This window comes from Megascapheus bottae, chromosome 4 (genome assembly GCF_031878675.1).
Source record: "Megascapheus bottae isolate mThoBot1 chromosome 4, mThoBot2.hap1, whole genome shotgun sequence".
NCBI lineage: Eukaryota > Metazoa > Chordata > Mammalia > Rodentia > Geomyidae > Megascapheus > Megascapheus bottae.
This window is the reverse complement of record NC_143512.1, coordinates 16,904,470-16,929,551: the sequence shown is the minus strand read 5'-3', so window position 1 is coordinate 16,929,551 and position 25,082 is coordinate 16,904,470. Positions and strand designations below refer to the sequence as shown.

Sequence of the window (25,082 nt, the reverse complement as noted above, 5' to 3'; positions counted from 1 at the left end):
GCTCTCTTCTTTTTTTGGTAAGATTTGCTAAGGGCTTGTCAATTTTGTTAATTCTTTCAAAGAACCTACTCCTTGTTTTGTGATTCTTTCTATAGTTTTTTGGATTCCAAATCATTTAATTCTGCTTTGATTTTAATAATTTGCTTTCTTCTACTGGGATTAAGGTTGGTTTGTTGCTCTTTTTCCAGGAGCTTAAGGTGAGACATTAACTTGTTGGTTTGCAATTTTTCCAACTTGTTGTTGTAGGCACTCAGCGCTATCAATTTTCCTCTGAGTACTGCCTTTGCTGTTTCCCAAAGGAGTTGGTATTTTGTGTGCTCCTTACTGTTAAATTTCATAAACTGTTGGATTTCGGTTCTGATCTCTTCGATGATCCATTGGTGATTTAACAATGTGTTGTTCAGTCTCCATGAGTTACAGGGTTTTCGTTGGTGGAGATGTGTGTTCAGTTCCAATTTGATGCCTTTGTGGTCTGAGAGTGTGCATGGAATAATTTCAGTGTTACTGAATCTGACCAGGTTTGTTTTATTGCCTAAGATGTGATCTATTTTGGAAAAGAGTATATTTCTTTTTAGACAATGTCACCCTTTTCCAACCCCCCCACTATTTCCCCCTATCCTCACCCCACAAATTATATAGTTCAGTTTCAATATGATGTCCAGGAAATGCCACTGCTGCATTTGTTCACCCTTTGTCTTCTATTTCCATGCCCCCTTTACCTTCCCAAACACAGCTAAGCAAACAAGAAGAAAAGAAAACAAAACAGAAAAATCCCTTGTTTCCATTTCCTGGAGTTCATTTCAATCATTTGGGGATGTCAGCAAGTAGAAGGAGATTTGTCAAGATGGGGGATATAGTCCTTTGCTTTTTTCACTAATTTGTTCCTTCCTGACCTGTGTCATCATGGGACATCTTTGATAAAGTTTCTTTTTTGTTGGATGTTTTTTGGTAGGTTGTGGGACTTGAACTCTGAGCCTGGGCATTGTCCCTCAAGGCTACTGCCCTGCCCATAGGGCACACTTCTGGTTTTCTGGTGGTTAATTGGAAATAAGAGACTCACAGACTTTTTAATGCCCAGAATGGTGATCCTCAGATCTCAGCCTCCTGAGTAGCTGGTATTACAAGAGTGACCTATCATTCCCAGCTGATAAAGTTCTTATCTCTGAGTATCACCAAACCATATGTGTGAAATTGAAAATCATGTTACCTATGTTTTTTAGAAAACAATGAAGACACCATAGGAACTCCATCGCATTATTTTTATCAATTGTTAGTTTCAGATTATGTGAAATACCATTTACAATATCTCTTGATTGGATGAATGCCTCCAATAATAAGTATTGATCATCTGAGTCTATCTTCATGAACACATCTAGCAAAGAAAAACAACTGTCCTTCAGAGGCCTCTTCTGGCATAGATTATAGATCCTGCCATCCATACCACAGGAAGCTCCAGATCCTGCCCACACCTGAGCCTTTTCCACCACTCATTCTGTCTCCCTTAACCTGATACAAACTGAGGATATGCTGCATGCAGTGGGGCTTTGCTTAGCTTAACCTAATCAGTTCATTACCCAGAACTCTCCAGAACATGTGGCTACCTGGAGTTCATCATAGGAAAGCTCTGGTTTAGTGTTTGTGTACTATCCTTGTTAGTGGAGCTGAGTATGTGGGCCCCTCTTTAATGGCAGTGATTGCTTTGCAAATGGGTGTTTCCTCCCGAGTAGATTAAATTGCTTTATTAAATATTACGGTTTCCAGGCACTGATGGCTCATACTTGTAATCCTAGCAGACAGAGAGAAGCAAGAAGAGCAGTTTGTGAGATTCTTAGCTAAATATGGAAGTGGAGCTGTGCCTCAAGTGGTAAAGTCCTTGGTCTTATGAGAAAAGGTAAAGGACAGTGCCGAGGCTCTAAGTTCAAAAGTTCAAAACAATAACAACAACAAGCCTATAGCTATGCTGTTAAAGAAAAGCTTACATGTGAAATGTGTCTATCATGTCCATTTATAATGAGCCATTTGTCTATTTGTGCCCATCATATGTAGGCATTAGCTGCACTTTGCAATGTGATAGAAAACAAATCCTTGGAGAGGCAGCAAACCTTTTCTAGTGATCTGCTGATCACTAGGACTGATGTTTGTTTAAATTAGCATCTTGTTAAACCTTATTTTTCATAGCATTTGTTCATTGCTAATATAAAGACCACCTGGTTCCACATGCTACTAACACATTAAAAAAAGAAACCATGCAATCTCAGATAAAATGCAAACCCCCAAAATACCATAATTAACCAAGTGTGGTGGCTCATGTCTGTAATCCTTATCTACTCAGGAGACTAAGATTGAGGATTGAGGTTCAAAGCCAGCCCGGGCACTAAAGACCATGAACTCTTTCTCTCCAGTTAAACCACAAGTGGTGTCAAGGCTCAAGAGTAGGGCAGTAGCCTCAAGTTGAAGAGCTCAGAGACATTTCCCAGGCCCAGAGTTCAAGCCCCAGGAACAACAAATAAAAGTCATAACTTCTTTCATGAATAATAGTAATTAGTAGAGTATAAGCCAATGTCCATTATATTTTCAATAAGGTTTTATTTGTTTGCGCAGCTCCTTGGGCTTGAACTAAACGCCTACATGCTGTCCTTGAACTGCTTTTGCTCAGTGCTAGCGTTCTACCAAGTGAGCCATAGGTCTTTTTCTGGCTTGATGGTTAATTGGCAATAAGTGTCTCATGGACTTTCCTTCCCAGGCCAACTTTGAACTACTATCTTCAGATCTTAGCCTCCTCAGTAGCTAGAATTTTAGATGTGAGCCACCAGTACCTGGATAAGAAGTAATTCTGATGCAGTGACTTAATTTTCAAACCCTTTTGGTTTTCCAGTGCAGTGAATATTATCAGTGAGGATAACTGAATAGGAATTCTATATTATGAGACAAATATAATCATGAAAGAAGCAATAGTCATGGAAATTTTTAATGGATGAAATCTTTTTCCTCATGTGTGATTAATGATGTAGATTAACAATGTAGAACGAAGACATAACTAGGAAGCAGCTTTCACCAGAATACATTTTTCCCTTAAAATAGCCTTTAATTTATTGGAAAGACATCTTCATAACATGTAGCTATTTCATGTTGGATCTTTTTGGTGTGTATTAATTTATGGCAGATGGGTTGCTATTTATTTGTCAGTCTTTTGTTCTAACGACATTACTGCTATCTTTGAAGGGAGCTCATATGGTTTGGTTTGCTTATGCAATTTCTCTTCTCTTTTCTTCATAATTTTTTGAAAGTGCGCTTCTTCTTCTAATTGTTTCTTTCTCAATTCTTCATCCTCCAATGTTGCTTCTTCTTCCCTGAGAATAGCCATCTCTTCCTGCCACTGTTAAAAGGGAATATTTGATTTACATGTGATTTTTCAATAAAATAAAATTTATCGATTTAGATTCTCCAAATGACAAATCTTAAGCCCATTTTTCTTCTTAGGATAATTCTCAGGCTTTCCTCAGGAATCTTACCCTCTACCATACTGGAAAAACATGAGCCATTTAGAACATATAAAAGTCTCACCAAAACATGCACCCCCTTAACATTTTAAAACTTAACTAATCATTCAACAGAAGAGATATTATTAGGATTTTTATTTCTATATTTCAAATGATTTTCATGTCTTCATCAATATTGACATTTACACAAGAGCATGAAGTAAAAAACAAAACCTCAGTCAGGTGCCAGTGGCTCATCCCTTTATAATCCCAACTACTCAGGAGGCTGAATTCTGAGGATTGTGGTTAGAAGCAGAAAAGTCCATGAGATTCTTTTCTCCAATAAACTACTCAGAAAAGGCTACAAGTGGTAGACTGCTAGCTATGAGCAAAAAAGCCTAAGGATAGAGTTCAAGTTCTAGGACCAGCAAAAAAAGAAAAAAAACAGAAAAAGAAAAGAAAACTCAATCTAAAAGAAAATAAAATGCAGAAAATGCAAAGAAAAAGGGAAAAAATCTATGCTAGCATATCATTTAAAATCAGAAATTAAACAGTGGTGAAGTAAGAATTTCCAACCAGTGAGAAGAACATTTCTAGGAGATTCATCTTAGCTGACATGAAGCCATGACAACAGCAGCATATGTGACATAATGAATGAATAAATGAGATGTTAAGTGTAATTATGACAAATGATATAAGTATCACAATGAAGAACTATTTCTCTTCTTCTAATTCATTTGAGGAGTTTAGATGGAATGATAGACCATCTTCGAGCTGAGTAAAATGGCCAGGGAAAAAATATCTCTTTGCATGAAATGTTGGAAATTCTTAAGAATGGTGTCCACAGTTCTATTTGTGCAGGTGGGTGCAGGGCGGTGGCAGGTGTGGGTGTGTGAGTACCAGTCCTAGGGCATGAACTCAGGACTGTCACCGAGCAATTTAGTTTAAGGCAAGCACTCTACCACTTGTTTGTCACTGGGCTTGAATGCAGGTCCTTGTCACTGTCCCTGAGCTCTTTTTTTTGTTTTTGATTTTGTTTTTGCCAGTCCTGGGCTTGGGCTCAGGGCCTGAGCACTGTCCCTGGATTTTCTCAAGGCTAGGGCTCTACCACTTGAGCCACAGCACCACTTCTGGCTTTTTTTTGCTATGTATGTGGTACCGAGGAATCGAACCCAGGTCTTCGTGCATGCTAGGCAAGCACTCTACCACTAGGCAAAACTCCCAGCCCCCCTGAGCTCTTTTTGACTCCAAGTGAGCCTCTACCACTTTGAGCCACAGCTCCAGTTCTAGCTTTTGAGTGATTGCTTAGAGATAAGAGCTTCACTGGGAATGTTCTGTCTGGCCTGGCTTTGAAATAGCATCCTTAGATCTCAGCATCCTAAGTAGATAGGCATGAGCAACCTGGCACAGGTTGCTTTATAACCCTCATCTCATGCATAGACACAAACAATGAAAGCCTGAGGAAATCAACATCTATCAACTAACTTACAATTTACTACATACACCAATGCCATGAATCATGACTATTATTTGTCATCTGAGATGTATTGACAATCATAAGTAAAACTAGACTTTACAGTCCACAGCACATCATTCAGCCTCACTAAAGACAATACATTGATCAATGTGCTCAATAGTGCATATTAAGATGAAAACATTATATATGTTTATATTAAGTTTATATAAAGTTTTAGTGACAAGAAACACAATTCGTTATCATACTTAAGACTAACTACTTACAGTTATTAGTTACATTTGAGCTCTCAGGAAGCAATTTTGCAAGAACTATATGAATCGTTGAGACAAAACATCCAGAACATTAAGGCCTGAAATTAATGTTTTGGTTTAGTCTAAAAGTTTTCCCATGTGAAAAACTCATGCCCTACTCTTTTGCATTGGGAAAAGTCAATAGACAATTAAGTTCTTATAAACTGTCACTAAAATAGAATGTTTTTGTTTTTTTAAACAACATGTATTAATGTACCAGATTAATCAAGAAGGGTTCATATTACTTCTATCCTCTTTCCCCTCATCCATAGAACTTGTTATGGCTAAATAAAAATCACAAGGACAACAAAATCTTTCTTTTCATTAGTCTCCTAAGAAAGTTATCTTCCTCTTATCTCAACTGACCCTGGCTAGCTCAATTTGGTGAAAGTGTTGTGTTGTCTTGTCTTTGACAGCTATCATCATCATGTTCTGTACAATTAAGTGCATGCAGTTAATGACTGATGTTGATGGGAAATAAAACAACTTCACTACTTTATTAATCCATTCACTCAGCGACTCAATCATGGTGCTATAGAATACCAGAAATATAAAAGAAACCTTTACATTTGCTGAATAATTGGTATTTTTGTTGCCTATTACAGCCACTCAACAAAAGTCAGTTTAATTAGCTGCCAGTGTGTGGTTTTGTTTCTTCTCATTATTATAGATCCCATATTGTGGTCCTCAATCTGGCTAATGTCTATATACTACAGGCTTACACAGGTATAGAAAAGGGAATAAAACATAGATTTGAAATGTAGGGATCTCTTTGGTACAGAGACTTAGTAATGTACTACTCAGAGCTATACAAGCAATGGAATTGCAAGACAATACATTTTTCTTATTGGTAAAATGTTTGTCAGGGCAATTTCAAAAATTAAATTAGCTAATATAAGAACATCAATGCTACCATTACCTTTCTCAAATAAAAGCAACAAGTACTGTTTTGTAGGCCATATATCAAACAACTTGTATGCTAAAAGTTCTCAAGCATATTCCAAACAGAAATTTTTAACCCTTCTTTGATTCATTATAATCAGTTTAGAAAATGGTTGTTCCCTTGGACAACTGAAGATGACAGCTGTTAGAAGCTATTTCTAAGCTTTTTCTCTATCATTCAAAATGCCATCCTCTGTCTCCTAAAGAATCCCTAAGCAGCAGAAAGTTGCATCTATCTATCTATCTATCTATCTATCTATCTATCTATCTATCTATCTGTCTATCTATCTATCCATCTATCTATTCATCTGTCTGTCTACCTATCTATTATATGTATTTAGTTATTACTACCTTTTACAGTCTACTCTACATCATTAAGCTAAAAAGAAAAGGAAAATTAGAAATTTTTGAGAATATCCTTCCTGCATATAGTAGATATAAGTCAAGCAAAAACTTTTTTAGGGAACAAGAGAACAATATACTAGGTCTTATTTTTGAGATTATAAGCTATTAGTAAGACCCCAACTTTTTTTTTCATGAAGAAAAGTTTATTTGAAGTGCCATCTTGCTTCGGTGACAATAGGGAAAAGGAAACTGATCAAAATCTGAAATACCTGGTCTGGGTTCTTGGGCCACATAAAATATTTTTTATTTCATTCTCAGGATAATTTATAGAGGGGTTACAGCTACATTTGTCAGGTAGTGGGTGTATTACTTATCACACATTGATACCCTTTCTCATGTTTTTGTCCCCATTTTCCTCATCCCATCCCCTCCCAATCGTTTTCCCCCTTCCCTACCCTATTTCAAATAAACAAACATATATACGATATACCAGGTAACAAAGACAGATACAGTAACAACATGAGATTAATCATAAGGGCAAAAAAGAGAAGAGAAATAACATTGTACAGTACGAACAATTATCTCACAAGATAAACCTCTTGTTTCCATATCCTAGAGTTCATTTCATTTAGTCTCATCCTATATGACCTTACATGCATAGTTTTTGAGCTATTGTGATCCTCTGCTAGGAGAGTCCTGGATGTATACTAATTACTACAAATGAGGAAAACCATTGAGCCTATGATTATTTGGGTCTGGCTTACTTCACTTAATATGATTTTTTCCAAGTTGTTCCATTTCTTCACGAATGGGGTGATGTCATTCTTTCTAATGGTAGCATAGAATTCCACTGTATATGAGTACCATATTTTCTTGATCCATTCATCTACTGAGGGGCATCTGGGTTTGTTCGATATCTTAGCTATGGTAAATAGTGCTACAATGAACAACGTTGTGCTAGTGGCTTTAGTATGTCCTTGTTTCTGGATCATTGGGTAAATGCCAAGAAGTAGAATTGCTGGGTCATAGAGGAGCTCTATGTTTAGTCTTTTGAGGAACTGCCCTACTGCTTTCCAAAGTGATTTACAATCCCACCAACAGAGTAGTAGTGATTCCTCCTGGCCATTTCCCAGCCAGTATCTGTTGTTATTTGATTTCTTGATCATGGCTATTCTAACTGGAGTTGGTTTAATTTGCATTTCTTTTATGGCCAGAGATAAGACCACCAACTCTTATAGCTACTATTAGATTGGCTTAAATATTAACTATGTGGTAAATGACTATATAACATGGAAAGTAAAATAAATATATCCTATTTTAAGATATTATAATTATTAATATGAAAATAAATCTGGTGATATATCATTAGTCTAGAAATGCAATGTTATGTCTAGAATCTGATAAATAGCATTTATCTACTAGTGAGGAAAGGAATTTAAACACATCTTATGTTAGTGATTCTATATGGTATTCAAAGAGAACACAGAAAACAAAGGTCTCACTCTCCTTCTCAACTGCTACTGCAAAAAATTATAGAAATAAAATAAGAGGTGTTAGGTAAAAAGGTGTGTTATCAACTAAATACAGCTCAATGGATTAAAGTTCTTCGGCGAATAGTCATACCAAGAACAAAATGATTATAAATCTTTCTGCTTTGCCAAGGGAAAAAATGGACACTGAAAATTGAGTCAAAGGAATATTGTTCCATTATTAAAACTGCACTGCCAAAAAAATGTTCACTATTATCAGACTTGTCACAAGAAATCAGTGCTAATTCAGAAAACAGAAGTAAGCTAGTATTTCACAAATGATAAAAGACCAAGTTTTCTATGACCCACTGGCCACTTCACAGATCTCAGTATGCAAATAATATTTTGAGGTGTGACGTTTGGAAATAACCAATCCTGATTTTACTTTTAGTTTGTGTGTGTATATATGACAAAGAACTGAAGGATTCTCACTATTTGAGCCATGCTCCCAAGTCATAACTCTACTTTTAACTACTACATGTAACTTTAAATCTGGAGTATCATATAACTAAAGTATGTAACTAAAATACCATATAAATATATTACATAACTAAAAATATCTTGAAAGAATAAAGCTATAATACATTCAATCTTACATGATGGTTGATGATTTTTGTCAACTCTTTATCCTCCCGTGCAAAGTAATCTGGATATGGAAACAGTGGAATTGCCACCCCACGATAGTCCCTTCAAAAGAAGACAAGAACAAAGTAAATATTAGAGATAAATATTCTTTATCTACAGAAAAAAAAAGAAAGGACTGATTTTAAGTCCTAAAAATTCATGAGTAAACATTTTGTTTCTACATGGTTAAAACAAAGTACCTGCTTGCTAATTATTAGAAACCAGCACAGTACCACTGGACATTCAATGAATGTTAGTAAGTTTGCTGAATAACAGATGAACACATGGGCATGAGCATCTGTTTTGGTGCACTTTAATTTCCAAGCTATCATTTGACTCTATCACATACATCTCTGTGTTGGCAGAAGTGACAAGACACCAGAGACAACTGAGCTCTGTCAGAGTCCAATACTGAGAAATATGTTTAGCAGCAAAGTGCAGGGCTTCACACTGCATACAGAGAGGGTCTCTCGATTAAAACATTAAAGGAAACTATGACCCTATGAAAGCTGAGGAACCAGAAGCCATGCAGGGACTGACTCTCTGGTTAATTATATTCAGCCTGTAATACATGGGCACTCCTAATGCTCAAAGAAATATGCTAAATGCTGTGAAAGGATAAATGTAGAATTTAAAAATTAGTGAAATGGTAAAAATATTCAAATAACTCCTTTACATTCCTTTTTAATACTATTCTGAAAGTTAAAGAATGCAGATAACCTAACATGAAAGCACTTTTAAAAGGAAAAAAATGGATTAACTTATGCATCTGGGATTTCTAGTTACCTCTCTGGAATCATTTGTACCAGAAAAGAAAAAAAATGCACTTATAACTCTAATGCAAGGTGACATGGAACATGGGAATTGGGAGCATTCTGTGATAGCTACAAAAAAAACTTTAAAAACTTCTCCAGAAAATAGTTCATTTTTCTGTCTTTACGAGGGTAAGTTGGAAACTGAAATGGAGGAACTAAGGATGAACAAATGAAGCAGTGATACTAGACACTATGTTGAAATGATTTATACAACTTGTGGGTGGGGACAGGGGGGAAAAACAGAGAGAGGGAGGAGAGAGAGACAGAGAGGAAGGAAGGGAGAGAGAAGGAGAGACAGAAAGAAACAGAGAGAGAAACAGAAAGGAAAGGGATGACATTGTCCCAAAAGCAGCGCACTAATCTGACTTAATTGTTATTACAAAATAATGATTAAAAAAGAAGGTTTTGAAGAAGCAAAATGATTAAGTGCATGGGCTCTACTCAGGCAAGAAAACTAACATGTCACTTCAGTCTTAGCATAAAAGTACCTTCCTTATTTTGTTTTTGCAGAGATTAAAAAGAGATAATACGTAAACTAAATACTAAATAAATTCCATCTGTAATATCCTCATCATTATCATTATCAACAGGATTAAGAGAAGAAAGCCAGAGATCTTGGCTGGCATTATCAATCACAGAAAAAAGAAATGAAGGTTAAGACGTTTGGAAAAGGCTTACATGAGATACATTTTAACTTGGAAGCCCAAAGAGGCTTTTCCAGAAAAACAAGGTATTGTAGTCCTATAGTTTTTGACTACATATTCTCTCTCCATCCTTCACATTTTTCTTACCTCTTTTCTTGTTGGTATCTTTCTCTTTCCTGTCTAAATGTCTTTTGTGTTCTGTAAGGGAAACTATAAGAACACAAGGATACTGTCACAGAGCTTACCGTCACATGACTTAAAACGGCCTTGATCTTTACCTCAGTTTGACTTAGCTTAAAACTGCTATACTTTCAATAATAGGCCCTGACCTCTCTTTTCTTAGAATATTCACTTTAGAAGGTTTCAATTGTAATTTCTCTTTCCAACATTTTCAATATCAATCTTCACTTTGGCTTTATAACCCAAGTATGTCGCTTCTTCAATTCCTGCAGCCTTTCCTCTGAAAGATAATGATCAAGGAAGATAAACCTCATTTCCCTCTCAGTGGGAAGTAAAGGAGCCCGTAAAGAACAATTAATACCACAATGACCTTCTCACAGAAGTGATGACTCCACTGTCCACCAACTCATTCCCACTCACTCTTCCCAGCACCTACCACACTCTTCAGCCTTCAGCTTCAAGTCTTCAAGCACTGTTTCCTACTGAATGGTTGGGAGTAAAACTGTGCTAAGTTACCTAGCCCAGTTTTTCTTTGGTATAATCAATCCAAGAAGATTTTATTTTGAGATGCTTGCATAATTACATTTGGAAACACTGGTTTTTTTCTTTTCTTTTTTTTTTCCAAAATAAGCCACATTCACAGCATTTAGAGAAGACAATTTTCTTTCTTTCTAAATTAAAATGATTTCTGAACAAGGCAGTTTCTTTTATCATTCTTTTTCCAAAGTACTTTCTTAGAGTCCCTGCTTAAAAAAAAACAACATATATATATATATATATATATATATATATATATATATATATATATATATATTCCTGGGGCCAGGAGCACAGCCTAGTGGTAGAGTGCTCGCCTAGCATGTATCACATACATCGAAAAAAGCTGGAAGTGGTGCTGAGGCTCAAGTGGTAGCAAGCTACCCTTGAAAAGGCTCAAGGACAGTGCCCAGGTCCCGAGTTCAAGCCCAGTACTGGCAAAAAAAAAAAAAAAAAGTTAATCCTTCTTCCTTTCCTCGATTCCTTCCTTCTTTGTGTGCTTCTTTAATCCCTTCCATCCTTTCTTCCTTCACTCCTCTTTGTTTCTCTATCTCTTTCATTTCTTGGTTTTCAAATTGCTTCATTTTGTCATAGTTAGCTAAATAAAACGATTTTCAAACAATTTTCTTTCTTTCTTTCTTTCTTTCTTTTTTTCCTTCTTTCTCTTTCTTTCCTTCTTCAGTTTTATTTCTTTTCTCCTATGTCAAAGACCTTTCTCAAAGAAAGTGCTTTCCTTCTTTTCCAAAGAATTTGGTTTTCATTCCAAGTAGCTTGAATTGCTCTCTAAACAAACCTCTTAAGTTGTTTTAAAATGTGCTTTACTTTTCTTTCCAAACAAATATCACCTTCTTTCTCCTTTCTTGATTTTCCTTTCTTGGTTTTGTCTCCAAAGCATCCTAAAAACAGCACTTATTTCTTCCTTGGTTTAAACATGTGCTTTCTCTCTTTGCTAAATTAAGCACTTTCTTTGCCAAAGCACTTTCCTTTGTGCTTTCTAAACATAGAACTTTCTATTTTTCCTTTCCCTGCTTTCTTCTCTCCTGAATCAAAGGGCTTTCTTTCATGGTTTATCCTAATAAAGCTCTTTCTTTAGAAGAAAATGAAATACTTCTGAAAGAAAGGGGAAAAAAGAAAAAAAAGAAAGAAAGGGGAAGGAGGGAGGGAGGGATGAAGGGAGGAAAGGAAAAAGAAAAAACAGAGGATGGAAAAAAATGAATGAAGAAAAGAATGAAAGAGAAAGAAAGCAAGGAAGAAAGAAAAGAAAGAAAAAGGGAAAGGAGGAAAGATGAAGAAAGGAAGAAAAGAAAGAGATAAAGAGAAAGATAGAAAGGAAGAAAGAAAAAGAGAGGAAAGAAGGGAAAAGAAAGGAAGGAAAGAGAGAAAGAGAAATAAAGAGAAAGGAAAAGAAAGAAAAGGAAAGGAAGAGAGAAAGCAAGCAAGCTTTGGAAAGTAGTTTGTAAAGAAAGATGAAGTGCTTTGGAAAAGAATGAAAGAGCTTTATTTGAAAAGGAAGAAGTTTATAAAAAGATGAAAGAAAGAAAAAACAAAACTGTCTTGTTAAAAAGTGGTTAGATTTACAAGATAAGAAAACAAAGCATATTGTAAAATAAAGAAACTTGCTTTGTAAAAGAAAGCAAGTAAGTGCTTGAAAAGAAAGGACTGTAAAATATTTTGTTTAGTAAGAAGAGAAAGTGCTTCGGAAAATAAGAAAGCTCTTTGGTTTGAAAGCACTTTCATTTAAACAGAACAAAATAAAATGTTTTGGTAAAACCAAGAGGAAAACAGTGCTTCAACTTAGAAAGTACTTTGACTTACAAGGAAAGAAAATAAAACGCTTTACAAAATGAAGAAAGAAAGTACTTTACTTAGAAAGTGATTTTCTTTGTAGAAGAAAAAAATGAAAGAAATAAAGCACTTTGTTTTGAAAGTACTTTATCAAGAAGACAAAGAAAGACCTTTGGGAAACCAAGGAAGACAGAACAAAGAAAATAAAAGCATTTTGGAGAAAGAAAGAAGTAAAGAAGGATGGAAAGAACCATTCAGGACTCTAAAGCTCACATGGAGATACATAAACATCTCAGAAAACTGCTATAAATCAGTAAAACACTCTGGAGCACCTAGTCTTTCGAGGAAGGTTATATTATTAGTTTGAGGTATTAGATGTTCTTGGATGTCATGCATGCATGGTGTCCCTGGAGAAGGCATTTGTAACAAGCCCAATTTGTCTACTATTTTAATGATGAGAAATGTACAGAGTTATTTGCCAAAAAGGTAGACGAGATGGTATAAATATTGCTGAATAAATTTGTTTTGTTTTTAATGTCGGCCAGATCTGTCCTGGGAACTCACAGGTATGTAACATCCTGGCAAGTCCCTATCCCCAGGGAAAAGTAACACACACACACACACACACACACACACACACACACACACACACACACACACACACACAGGTCTCAGGACTCTACTATGTTGTGTCTCACACTGTGACCTAACGTTTTTATGTTGAAGCTTCAGCTCAACAGATAAAATATTGCTTTGTGTAAGGCCAACTACACTACCTATTGTAATCATCTAATAAGTTAGGATACTTTATCATTTGTAACATCTGAATGGCTTACTTTGACATAATTGAACTTTTCAAAAACCATTGTGGGGCTTGGAGTTTGGCCTAGTGGTAGAGTGCTTGCCTGGCATGCACGAGGACCCGGGTTCAATTCCTTGGTACCACATACATAGAAAAAAAGCCAGAAGTGGTGCTGAGGCTCAGGTGGTAGAGCTCTAGCCTTGAGAAAGTCCAAGGACAGTGCTCAGGTCCTGAGTTCATGGCCCAGGACTGGCAAAAAAAAAAAAGAGAGAGAGAGAGGAAAAAAAAAACCATTGTGATTTCTGTTAGTTACTATAGAGATATAGTTTGCAGTCAATCAATGAGCCAATAGAAAGCCATCATTCTAAGAGCCAGTAATTATGTCATAAAATCTACTTGAAATATTGATGATTCAGCACATGAAATGCCAAAGTCTCAGAGAGAAAGGAGTCCCATGGAAGTAAGAAACATTTGGATGGATATATTTCTCTCTAGGTTATTTCCCCTTCATTGTTTGGAGCAGAGTATGAAATAATCAGAAGAGTAATCTCAGTTAGAAGCAGAGAACCCAGCAGAGCTGCAGTCTCAGAGGACTTCAAGGAAAAAAAAATGAGACTTTGGAGCTGCCAATGTAGGTAGAACTAAGAGATCGAGCTCTAGAGAAGTCAGAGCCACGCTCATCACCAGGTTTCCCATCTAGGGTTTTGTGAATTATTAAACTGAGAAAGTTGTGAAGGCAGGCAAAGAAGTCACTTAGAAACAATGTGCAAGTCTTCAAAGAAACTTTAGGATAATAAGGACTACATAAGCAAATTTAAGTATCTGATAAAAATGATTAGACATTTGTCAGGTACCCGAGGTGCCTGAAATCCTAGCTACTCAGGAGGCTGAGATCTGAGGATCATGGTTCAAAGCCAGCACAGGCATGAAAGTCTGTGAGACTCATTTCCAATTAACCACCAGAAAACCAGAAAGTGGCATCGTGGCTCCAATGGGTAGAGCGCTCTTCTTGAGCTGAAGAGCTCAGGGACAGCACCCAAGCCCTGAGTTCAAGTTCCATGACTGACAATACATACATACATACATACATACATACATACATACATACATACATACATACATACCGCATTGTAAAATTTAAGATAGTGTTTTTTGTACAATGAAGGGGAAGCCCACTGGTCAACAAAGGATTGAGACGTTCCTATTTTAATAACATTAATTTCTGGCTGATGGAAACATCATTGCTGGCTTTGTAATATTATTATAATTATCCTTACTATTATTAAACTGTACATGCACCTTACATATTTCCTGTATAGATTACCAACTTATGGAAATAAACTTAGGTAAAAAACTTACTTTTGCATTAGCAAAATGTGCAGCACCATGTTGTTTTGTGTATACTCTCTGGTTAAAGAATTAAAAACGTACTGTTGTATGGGAATTTAATGAATATGGATCATAAGTTCTTTCGGTGAGAAGCAGAGTTAGGATAAAATGTAAGTAGCTTTCTCACACCTGGAGAAGACCAGAATTCTCTTTGGAGTGTCTTAGGAATGCCTAAGGAAGATCTCATCTCACAAACCATCCCTGGAAGGTTTAATAATCTGCTAGCTAGAAGACAGCATCCTGGCTGATTGTTGCTGGACTGAGTGACCTCTGGTCATCGGGGAAGAAGCATCTCTTGGCCTCCATCTAGAGTGTCTAATGTTTTGTTTCAAGGTCCCTGCCTGCACAGATGGGGGGTATGTGTAGAGGAACCGTGTCTCAGTCAAGATGGAGCTGGGCTCTTTTATTTTCTCCAGTGCATCATTCAATATTTTGAATATATTTTATCTTATTGTGCTTTCTTCTCTTCCTCTTTCTCAGCTTTGTTCCTATAACAGCACCGGCCAACTGTTTCTTCTGGTCTGTTTGATAATGTGTCACTGTCCTCTGATATTCTTGATAGGTTTAGAATATGCCTAGAGAGACAGGGGACAAAGCTACTGAGCTATTGAGGTCTCACTTTTCTGTCCTTCTGATCCTAGTGAAGGATCATTTGAACTGTTTATCCATAGGATGTCAGGGGAAAAGATCACTAAGAAATGGTAAGGCTGTACACCACAACAAAATGAGTTGCATCCCTTACTTCCACTGTTCACTCTACATTGCACAAACCTGTCTAATATCTCTTCATTTTCTATAGTTACTTTCACATATTTTCTAATGGCTTACAGGGAAAGAAAAACAATCCTGTGCTTATCATGGTTTTTGTTTTCTTAAGGCATAATTTGTTGAAACAAGACCAAAAGCCAGATAGAATTCATATCGACCAGAACAATTTCAAGTCTCCAAAAGCCTTATATGTTTCCAATGCCTTCCCTGCAACTAAGTGCACGAGGATCCGTTTATACTCAAAATAAGATCTGAAGTAGACTTTCCTGGAAATTTTCCCCAAGTTCATTCCAGTTCTCTATTCTTTTCCTTTTCTTGAACTCTCAGAATAGGTACTATTCTGGAGCATTTTTGCACCAGGACAGTGCTCTAGGGCCACAGAGCTACTTCCAGGTTTTTGGTGGTCAATTGGTGGTAAGAGTATTGTTGATATTCCAGTATAGACTGGTTTCAACTATGATCCTCAGAACTCAGACACCTCATCAGGATAATGGGTATGAGCCCCCATCACCTGGCAGAATTCTCAGTAACCATTGCTCATTCTGGAATGTGCTGCTGTCAGAAAGAATGACATCTCCCCATTTGAAAGGAAATGGAAAGACTTAGAAAAAATCATATTAAGTGAAGTAAGCCAGACTCAAAGAAATATAGGCTCAAGGTTTCCCTCATTTGTCATAATCAGTAGAAACCTTGGGCTCTCCTAGCAGAGATTTACAATAGAACAAAACCTAGATACATAAGGTCATTTAGAATGACACTAAATGAAAGGACCTCCAGGATTTAGAAACAAAAGCTATATAATGAGTGTTTTCTTTAATGTACTGTTATCGCTCATCTCTTTTGCTATCCCTTGGTTATCTTATATTATTACAGTATTTCACCTGGTTATCTGATATATTGTATATATGCGTATTTGGTTATTTGAAGTCGGATAGGGAAGGGAGGAAAACAAGATGAGGGGTGGGGGTAGGGGAGGGAAATGGGGACCAAGACATGAGAAAGAGTATCAATGTATGTGAAGTAATGCACCTTCTATCTGGTGAATATAATGTAACCCTTCTATTAATTACAATTAAAATATATGAAAAAATTCAAATATTCAGAGACATTTTTATCTATAACGGTCATACTCTGAACCTTACCTAGTCAGATTTAGTCTTTTGTGTATCTTTTTTGTAAAAAAGGAGGCCAAAAACTGTTAATTTTATGCTATGTGAAGGGAAATTGTTATTCCAATTGAACAGTTTTTCTTTTCCACCTGAAAAGGCTGGTTGATGTACTTGTAAATTATACCTGAGTATACTTTGAACATTATTTGTTTTGCCTCTGTCCCCCTGTAACCTTGTCCAACTATAGATCCAATAGATTAAAGTTACTTATAAAGAACAAGAGTTAAAGTATTTCTACAAGAAAGTTATACCCTGTTAATAAAGTTAATGCCAAGCCAAGTGCTGGTGCCTCACATCTGTAATGCTAGCCATTCACCACTCAGCAGGCTGTGATCTGAGGACTGGAGTTTGAAACCAGTCTGGGCAGGGAACTCCATGTAAGATAATCATCTACACGTAACCAGCAAAAGGCTGTAAGCAAACATGTGGCTCAAGTGGTAGAACACTATCTTTGAACAAAATAGCTCAGGAACAGAGCCCAGGCCCTAAATTCAATTTACAGTACTAGTACATATGTAAAAATAGTAACACCAAATAAATTTGCTGTTTCTTACCTGCTGCTTCTTACACTTTGGTTAGTAAAGAGCCTACTGAGCAACTCAGCCAGTCATAGCCTAGGATATTTTACTTTAAATTTCTTTTCAGTTCCCTCATCAAAATGTTCTGTGGACACACTCTACTGAGTCCACTGAAAAAATACATCCTGTATTCCTAGCCACAAAAGTTGTAATTCTAAAGCAAACACAGTCTGCTCCTAAAATTACAGATCCATCTTCTGATACAGTTCACCTGTAATTCCTCCAATTGCTTTGCTCAGACTCACTAGAGTCAGAGTTCTTTTCATCATCCTTTTGTAGGCACTGATCCGTGTAGTTTTCACCACAATATTGCCATATGCTTGGTGTCAGAAAGATAAAGACACAGTAAAAGTATGTTATACAGGTGACTTCACAAAGCAGACAGTAGTCGTCAGAGGAGGTGTGGATCCCAGAACATCTCTGAAGAACATAGCTGGAAGATGAGCAAAAGTAAGCCTAGAGTTACTGGAAAAATTCTATTTGATTGGAGTGAGTTAAATATATTCAAAGATCCTTTTATAGACAAGGGTAGGGACAGCATCGCTTATTTCCATTTTGAACATGTAAAATTCAAAAGTTCAGAGCCTGGTTTTTCTGCAAACATTCTTTTCTTTGTCTTTTCATTTCATTTGCTACTTGCCCTGGGACTTGAACTGGAACTCTGAACTCAGGACCTAGGTGCTGTCCCATGGTTCTCTTGTTGGAGTTAGAGCTATACCACTTCAGCCATAGATCCACATCAGCCATAGCTCCAGTTATAGGTCTTTTTACTTCCTTCCTTCCTTTCTTCCTTCCTTCCTTCTTTCCTTTCTTTCTCTCTTCCTTTCTCTCTCTCCTCTTTCTTTCTTTCCTGCTCCTCTTTTTCTTTTTTTTCTTTCATTCTTTCTTCCCTTCTTCTTTTCTTTCATTAGTAGTGTATTGGAGATAAAAGTCTCATGTACTTTCCTACCCAGGCTTTGAAACACAATCCTCAGATCTCAGCTTCCTGAATTGCTAGGATTACAGGTGGGAGCCACTTATACCCAGTTTGAGATTGTCTATGTTGCTATATTCCTGGAAATACTCCTCCACTCCAATCTCTATTGGGATCATGGCTTTCTCTCCTACTATGCCTCTGTTTTATGACTTATTTCCTCCTTTGAGAGGGCACATAGTATATTTGATTATGTCTCTATTCTACTATCAAATTTACTAGATTAAGCCAAGGTATTATTTGTTAGCTCAACTATCCTAATTGAAGAACATGATCCATTTGAACAATTTTACATGGATTTTTATTATTATAACCCAAGTCTGTATGAATAACAAGGAATTCTTATAGAGCAATTCTCTAGAATAGAATAGATATTGCCCATTAGTACAGAAAGGGAACTGTTCCACTATCCTCTTATTTCTGGTGTGATTTTGATAAGTCTTTTGCCATCTTGATACTCAGGCACTTGGAGTAATCCTGCCAAGTCATTTATGCCAGTCTCATCCAATGTTCCCTTTAAATGAGACTCTGATTCTTGCACCACATAAGTGACACTGAATCGGTCAAGCCATGTCTGAAACTGTGAAATGACAAGTGTAGGTTGTCATTTGTTGTCATAATTCACAGTCAGTCATAGAGCAATGGGTAATTAACAGAGTGCTCTGCCAGACATTCACTTTCTGAGCAACATTTAGGCCTCTTTAACTTGAAATCTTGCCTTTAGTTCTTTAAATGAAAATCAAATGATTGATAATTGTTTTTGAATTTCACGTAACTTTGAGAGATGTTTGGACCTGTATCTTACTTTACCTATTCATTGCCATTTTGTTTCTTTTTTATTTTCATGCTACTTCAATTTGATCTTCCAAACCTTCTGTTGTATTATCAATTTCTATTATTTTCTAATTTTTAACATCATTTTTCTTATTATTCTGTCTATAGCTTTCATTTTTCTTGGATAGAGAAAATTCATTTTTAAGGCAATTTTTATCATTTTTGACCTAACTGCTTATTTTAGTTTTCTTGGTGCTTTTAACATTTTACTTATTTGGTCTCTATATTATTTTCAGATTAATTTGTCAAATATTTATCTCATATTTTATTAATTTTATAAATTTTCTGAGATACAATTAACACATAAATTTTGAATTTTAAGCACATGAATAACTTGATATCTTTACACACATGTAAATACATACTCCTGGAATCATCATCACATTCAAAATGAAAGAAATAGCACTGTAATTGTTTCTCATGTCCCTTTTATCAATTACTTATGTTTAAGAAGATATTAGTAGAAGGATGATTGGAAATTCTGGCTATCTGGGCGTGCTGAAAAATAGCTCTCATTATGGAGTGATTGTGTCCTGATTATATTAGTTACATATTGCTACATAACAAATTACTCCATAATTAACTGCGTTAAAGAATAGACATTTCTCAGTTTGTCTGGGTCAGAAATTTGGGCAGAGTTTCTGTCTCAGGGTCTTTGACAAGGGAACCATCAAAGTGCTGTCAAAGGCCTTGGACATCTCGACACAATAAGAGAGAAGTATCCACTTAACACTCAGCAAACCATTGTCAGAAGTCTCCTGGCCCTTTCAATTAGTCTCATCCTATATGACCTTATGAACAAGAGCTTTATCTTGTGTGGTTGTTATTCCTAATGAACTATGTCATTCCTCTTTTTTGTTAGCCTTTGGTTAATCTCATATTGTTATTATACCTGACTGTGTACCTGGTATATTGTATATACATTTGATTATTTGAAATAGGAAAGGGAAGGGGGAAAAAAAGATAATTGGGAGGGGGGGGAGGAAGGGAAATGGGGAAAAAACATGAGAAGGGGTATCAATGTGTGAGAAGTAATGCATCTACTATCTGGAGAATGTAACTGTAACCCCTCTATACATTACAATAAAAAAATTAAAAACAAACAAACAAACACAAGTCTCCTGTCCCTGCTGGCTGCTGGTCACAGACTTCAGTTTCTTACCATAACTTTAGTCGCTCCTTAGAATAGCTCAAAATATGGAAAGTAGTTTCCTTCATAGTGAGTCAATGAGAAAGTTAGAAAGGGCCCGTAAGTTAGAAGCCGCAGCAAGTTTGAAACTTAATACTAGGAGTGATATCTCATCACTCTTTCCATATTCTATTCATTAGAAGTGATATATTGAGTCCACAATACAATCAATGAAGAGATAAGAAAGACCATGGCTATTCAGAGATAAGGATCACTGGAGGCTAACTCAGAGCTGCCTAATAGAAGAGCAAGACCATTTTATTGGAGAAACTCCAAATATTGGCATGTTTGTGTATATTCTTAGCATGGATAAAGGCAGGAAGCAATCTCCTATGGGTATGGGTCACTATTAACCATGGGATGAAAAGGAGACAGAGGAGATATAAAATATAGGCTCTGAATCTGACAGTTCTATATGAAGTTTTTACCTATATTCAAGACCACAACTGTGCATTCTGAAGGCTTTTAAGTGTAAAATTCTGATTAAAAATGATTGCCCTGACAGATTTAGCAAGAATATTTAGGGATGTGGGACCATTTCTGGACTAACTGAAATAGAATGGTGATAGTGATTGTGATTGGAAGAGTAGTATTTACCAGAGGAGTAGTTGATTGCCATAGCAACTATATAGATTACGGAAAGAGATTAGAAACCATGAGGCTTTCTTTCTTCCCTACTTCTAAGTGATTTCACTGTTGCTAGTTAAATCATATAAAACTTTAAATCACTAAATTTGTGTATCTCAATATTTTACTGTAAAGTTCTTGACTGAAGTTTTGACAAGCTAACCTATTTTTAAAAATGAGATGTGGAATTAACATTATCTATTAGTAATACTGACAACATAGTCTGAAAATTGTTCCTTCCCTCCTTCCCTCCCTCACTCCCTTCCTTCCTCCTTTCGTTGCTTTTTCCTTCCTTCTATCCTTTATTCCTCACTCTCTCTCTCTCCCTCCTTAAAAAAAAAGAAACAAATGTCATTGAGATTTCAGAATTTATGCTGCTAAGGCAGCACAGGTACTGATCTTGCTGCACCAAGAGGACTACTTTCCCCTTAAATCATCTGCCTTGTATTTACAATTAGCCTCCACAGGACATGAAATAGTTTCAAATAGAAAATGTGTAGGTAGAGATTATATTGTGACCTAAAAGGGTACTGACTGCAAAAGAGACTCTGCTGTGGGATGAAAGGGGAGCTTGAAGAGCACAGAAAGAGCCTATTTTCCCAAACAGATGATAAGATTATAGCTCAGTTGAAAGAACTGAGATCTTGATAGAATAGATATAAAAGAACAGCACATATTCACATGTAGAAGACTGAAATCAACTGAAAACAGATCAAAGACTTCTAACCGGAAACATTGGAACTACTACAGAAAGGAGTAACAGGAATATCAGAACATATTGGCATTGGTAGGAACTTTCTGAGTAGAGTTCCAAGGGCTCAGTCAATCAGAAAATGGACAAATTGGATTATATCACACTAGAAAGTTACTGCACAGCTGAAGACATAGTTACTAAGCCAGAAGGCCATCATAGACATCGGGATCTTCACCAACTGTATGTCCAACAAAGGGGCGAATTATCCAGAATGAACAAGGAGCTTAAGAACTAACTCCTCCCCAAATCAATAACTCAATTAACATATGAGCAAAAGATCTAGAGACTTCTCAGAAGAAAAAAACAGGAATAACCAATAAACTCAGGAAGTAATGCTCAAAATTCTAGGGTATAAAGGAAATGCAAATAAAAACATTGAGATTTTGATTTACCCCAGTAAGATTGACCAAGATAGAAAATTTGAACAATAACAAATGCTAGCAAGATGTGGGAGAAAGGGAAATCTATTATAATGTTTGTGGAAACATAAACTAGTACAACCATTCTAGAAGATGGATTAGAGATTCTTTAAATAACTAAACAAAGAACTTCATTAAAATCCAGATATCCCACTCTTGGACACATACCCAGAGCATTCCAAGGCAGGATACACTAAGGACACTTGTGTACCCATCTTTATCTCTGCACTATTCACGATAGCCAAGTTAGGGAAACAGCCTGGATGCTCTACGACTGATGAATGGGTCTAGAAAATGTGATACACATATACACATCTATTAGAATTATGTATGTCTTTCGCTGAAAGAAAATGGCTGAATCTGGAACAAATCAGGTGAAGTGAAGCAAGCTAAGGCATAGAGAAACAAACCACATATGTTTTCTCATATGTGGAAGTAAGATCTAAAATACAAACATAAATGACAGTGAATACAGGGTTACATGCATCTATACATAAAAACTGACTAAAGGACAACATACTTGAAAGGAATTCAGTCATGTAACACGTAATAAACTATTTAACAAAATTAGTATTGGGATGCTGAGAGGGAAGATAAGGAGAGGGAGAAGAACATACAAATGGAGAGAGAAAGGGTGCAAAAACACTAATGATATTTATTGTATATATAAAAATTAAACTACTGAATTTGAGGGTAGAGATAAGATGGGGAAAGATGGGGAGGAACTATTCAAGGGATGACATTAATCAAGATGCCCTGACTTCTGGAACTGAAACTCCTTTGTACATCTACTTAATAAAAATAAATATTAAGACAATGTCACATATCAACTTAGCTGCACTATATAAAATCTCACTAGAGACCAGAAATAAGTTGGGTGCTTTGGTTGTTATTCTACTATTCAATTGTATACATAAGTACTCTCCTTAGATCAACTCTCCTACTGGCATGTAAATATATACACAGGGGCACAAGGAAAATTTCTAAGTCTTATGATTGAGAATGTCAGTCCTGTATTGTGCTGTCTTTTAACACATGGAAAGTAGAAGAAAAACCTCAAGTACTCTCAAATTCATAGTGAGGTAAGGATGTTGATCTCATTTATCAAACCCCGGTGCATAGAAGAAAAAACATACAAATATTAAGAAAAGTAAATGTTAAACCTGGTATAGTGTTACATGGCTATAATTCTAGTCTGTGGGAGACTGGAAAAGGAGGATTATGAGATCAAAATTAGTTTGGGCTACTCTAAGTTTGGGCTACTCTAATTGTGTGTGTGTGTGTGAGAGAGAGAGAGAGAGAGAAAGACAGAGACAGACAGACAGACAGACAGACAGACAGAGACAGACAGACAGAGACAAAGACAGACAGAAACACAGAAACAGAGAGAGAGGGGGGTGACATTATTTCCAAGGAAGATAATTTGATACAAATGAGGCATTTAACAAAGGGTGCATCTTCTATTGACTGTTTTTATATACTTTTATAGTATTTTTAGTCCTCATTCTTACCAAGATTTAGAAAGAAAAAAATTGAGTGGAACTACAAAATCAATCAACCTATGTCCCTGAACGACATATGCCCCATTAGGCTGTGAGGGAATAAAAAATAAATGTTAATTGGGTTGAGCCTCTGCTGACTTGGGATCTATCTTCTGTAGCTAACACTACACTGAAATCTTATCTGCCCTGTTTTCTTAGCACTGGGTCTGTTTTATTTGAAAAGCTATCAGTGTCTAATTCAGATGTTGCATTTGAGTATTTCTTCTCTTAAACTCAATGCTCTTTGGTTTTTTTTTCATATATTTTTATTGTAATTGATAGAAGGGTTACATTATATTTGGCAGATAGAAGGTACATTAACTCACGTACAATGATACACTTTCTCATGTCTTGGTCCCCATTTCCCTCCCCCCCACCTCCACCCCTCATCTTGTTTTCCCCCTTCCCTATCCAGTTTCTAATAACCAAATACAAATATATCCAATATATCAGGTAACAAAGTAAGATACTGTAACAATATCAGATAATCAAGGGATAGCAAAAGAGATGAGAGATAACATAGTACATTAAGGACAACAATCACTCATTATATGACTTTTGTTTCTATATCCTAGAGGTCCTTTCATTTAGCATCATACTATATGGCCTTATGTATCTAGGTTTTGCTCTGTTGCAAATCTCTGCTAGGAGAGCCCAAGGTTTCTACTGATTATGACAAATGAGGGAAACCATTGAGCCTAAGTTCCTTTGAGTCTGGCTTACTTCACTTAATATGATTTTTTCTAAGTCTTTCCATTTCCTAACAAATGGGGCAATGTCATTCTTTCTGACAGCAGCATAGAATTCCATTGTGTACAAATACCACATCTTGCTGATCCATTCATCAACTGAGGGACATCTGGGTTGGTTCCGTATCTTTGCTATAGTAAATAGTGCTGCAATGAACATCGTTGTGCTAGTGGATTTAGTCTGACCTTGTTTCTGGATGGTTGGGTAAATGTCAAGCAGTGGAATTGCTGGGTCATAGGGGAGCTCTACGTTTAGTCTTTTGAGGAGCTGCCATACTGCTTTCCATAGTGGTTGAACAAGTTTGCACTCCTACCAGCAGTGTAGTAGTGATCCCTCCTGGCCACATCCCCTACAACATCTGTTGTTACTAGTTTTCTTGATCCTGGCCATTCTAACTGGAGTGTCAATACTCTTTGATAGTCAAACAAGTGTTCTTTCATCTCTAACACAGTATATATGCCTGATGTTAAATACTTTCTAAAATATGCCTTTTAGCTGCTCTATTTTTTTAAATAAATGCTTCTCCTTATTATGATATAGTTAAACCTTAAATCTCTAGTAGCCTTTCATTGCCTAAAAAGGACATTTTGAAATCTAATGTTGATTTGTGAAGGTCAGTATTTTTCAGCTATAGATTTCTTA

General features: G+C 36.3%; 1 protein-coding gene across 1 annotated transcript in view; it reads right to left on the bottom strand.

The window, feature by feature from the left end:
• Window positions 1-3,064: 3,064 nt before the first annotated feature.
• The window catches only part of Tmem232 (transmembrane protein 232), a gene marked incomplete at its 5' end in the record, with an annotated part of 194,411 nt that continues 172,393 nt past the window's right edge, over window positions 3,065-25,082 (bottom strand). Inside the window, 3 exons of the mRNA XM_090332206.1 lie at window positions 3,065-3,376; window positions 8,659-8,749; window positions 17,565-17,786. Coding sequence (XP_090188332.1) covers window positions 3,176-3,376; window positions 8,659-8,749; window positions 17,565-17,786 — 514 coding nt within the window. The remainder of the gene's footprint in view (window positions 3,377-8,658; window positions 8,750-17,564; window positions 17,787-25,082) is intronic.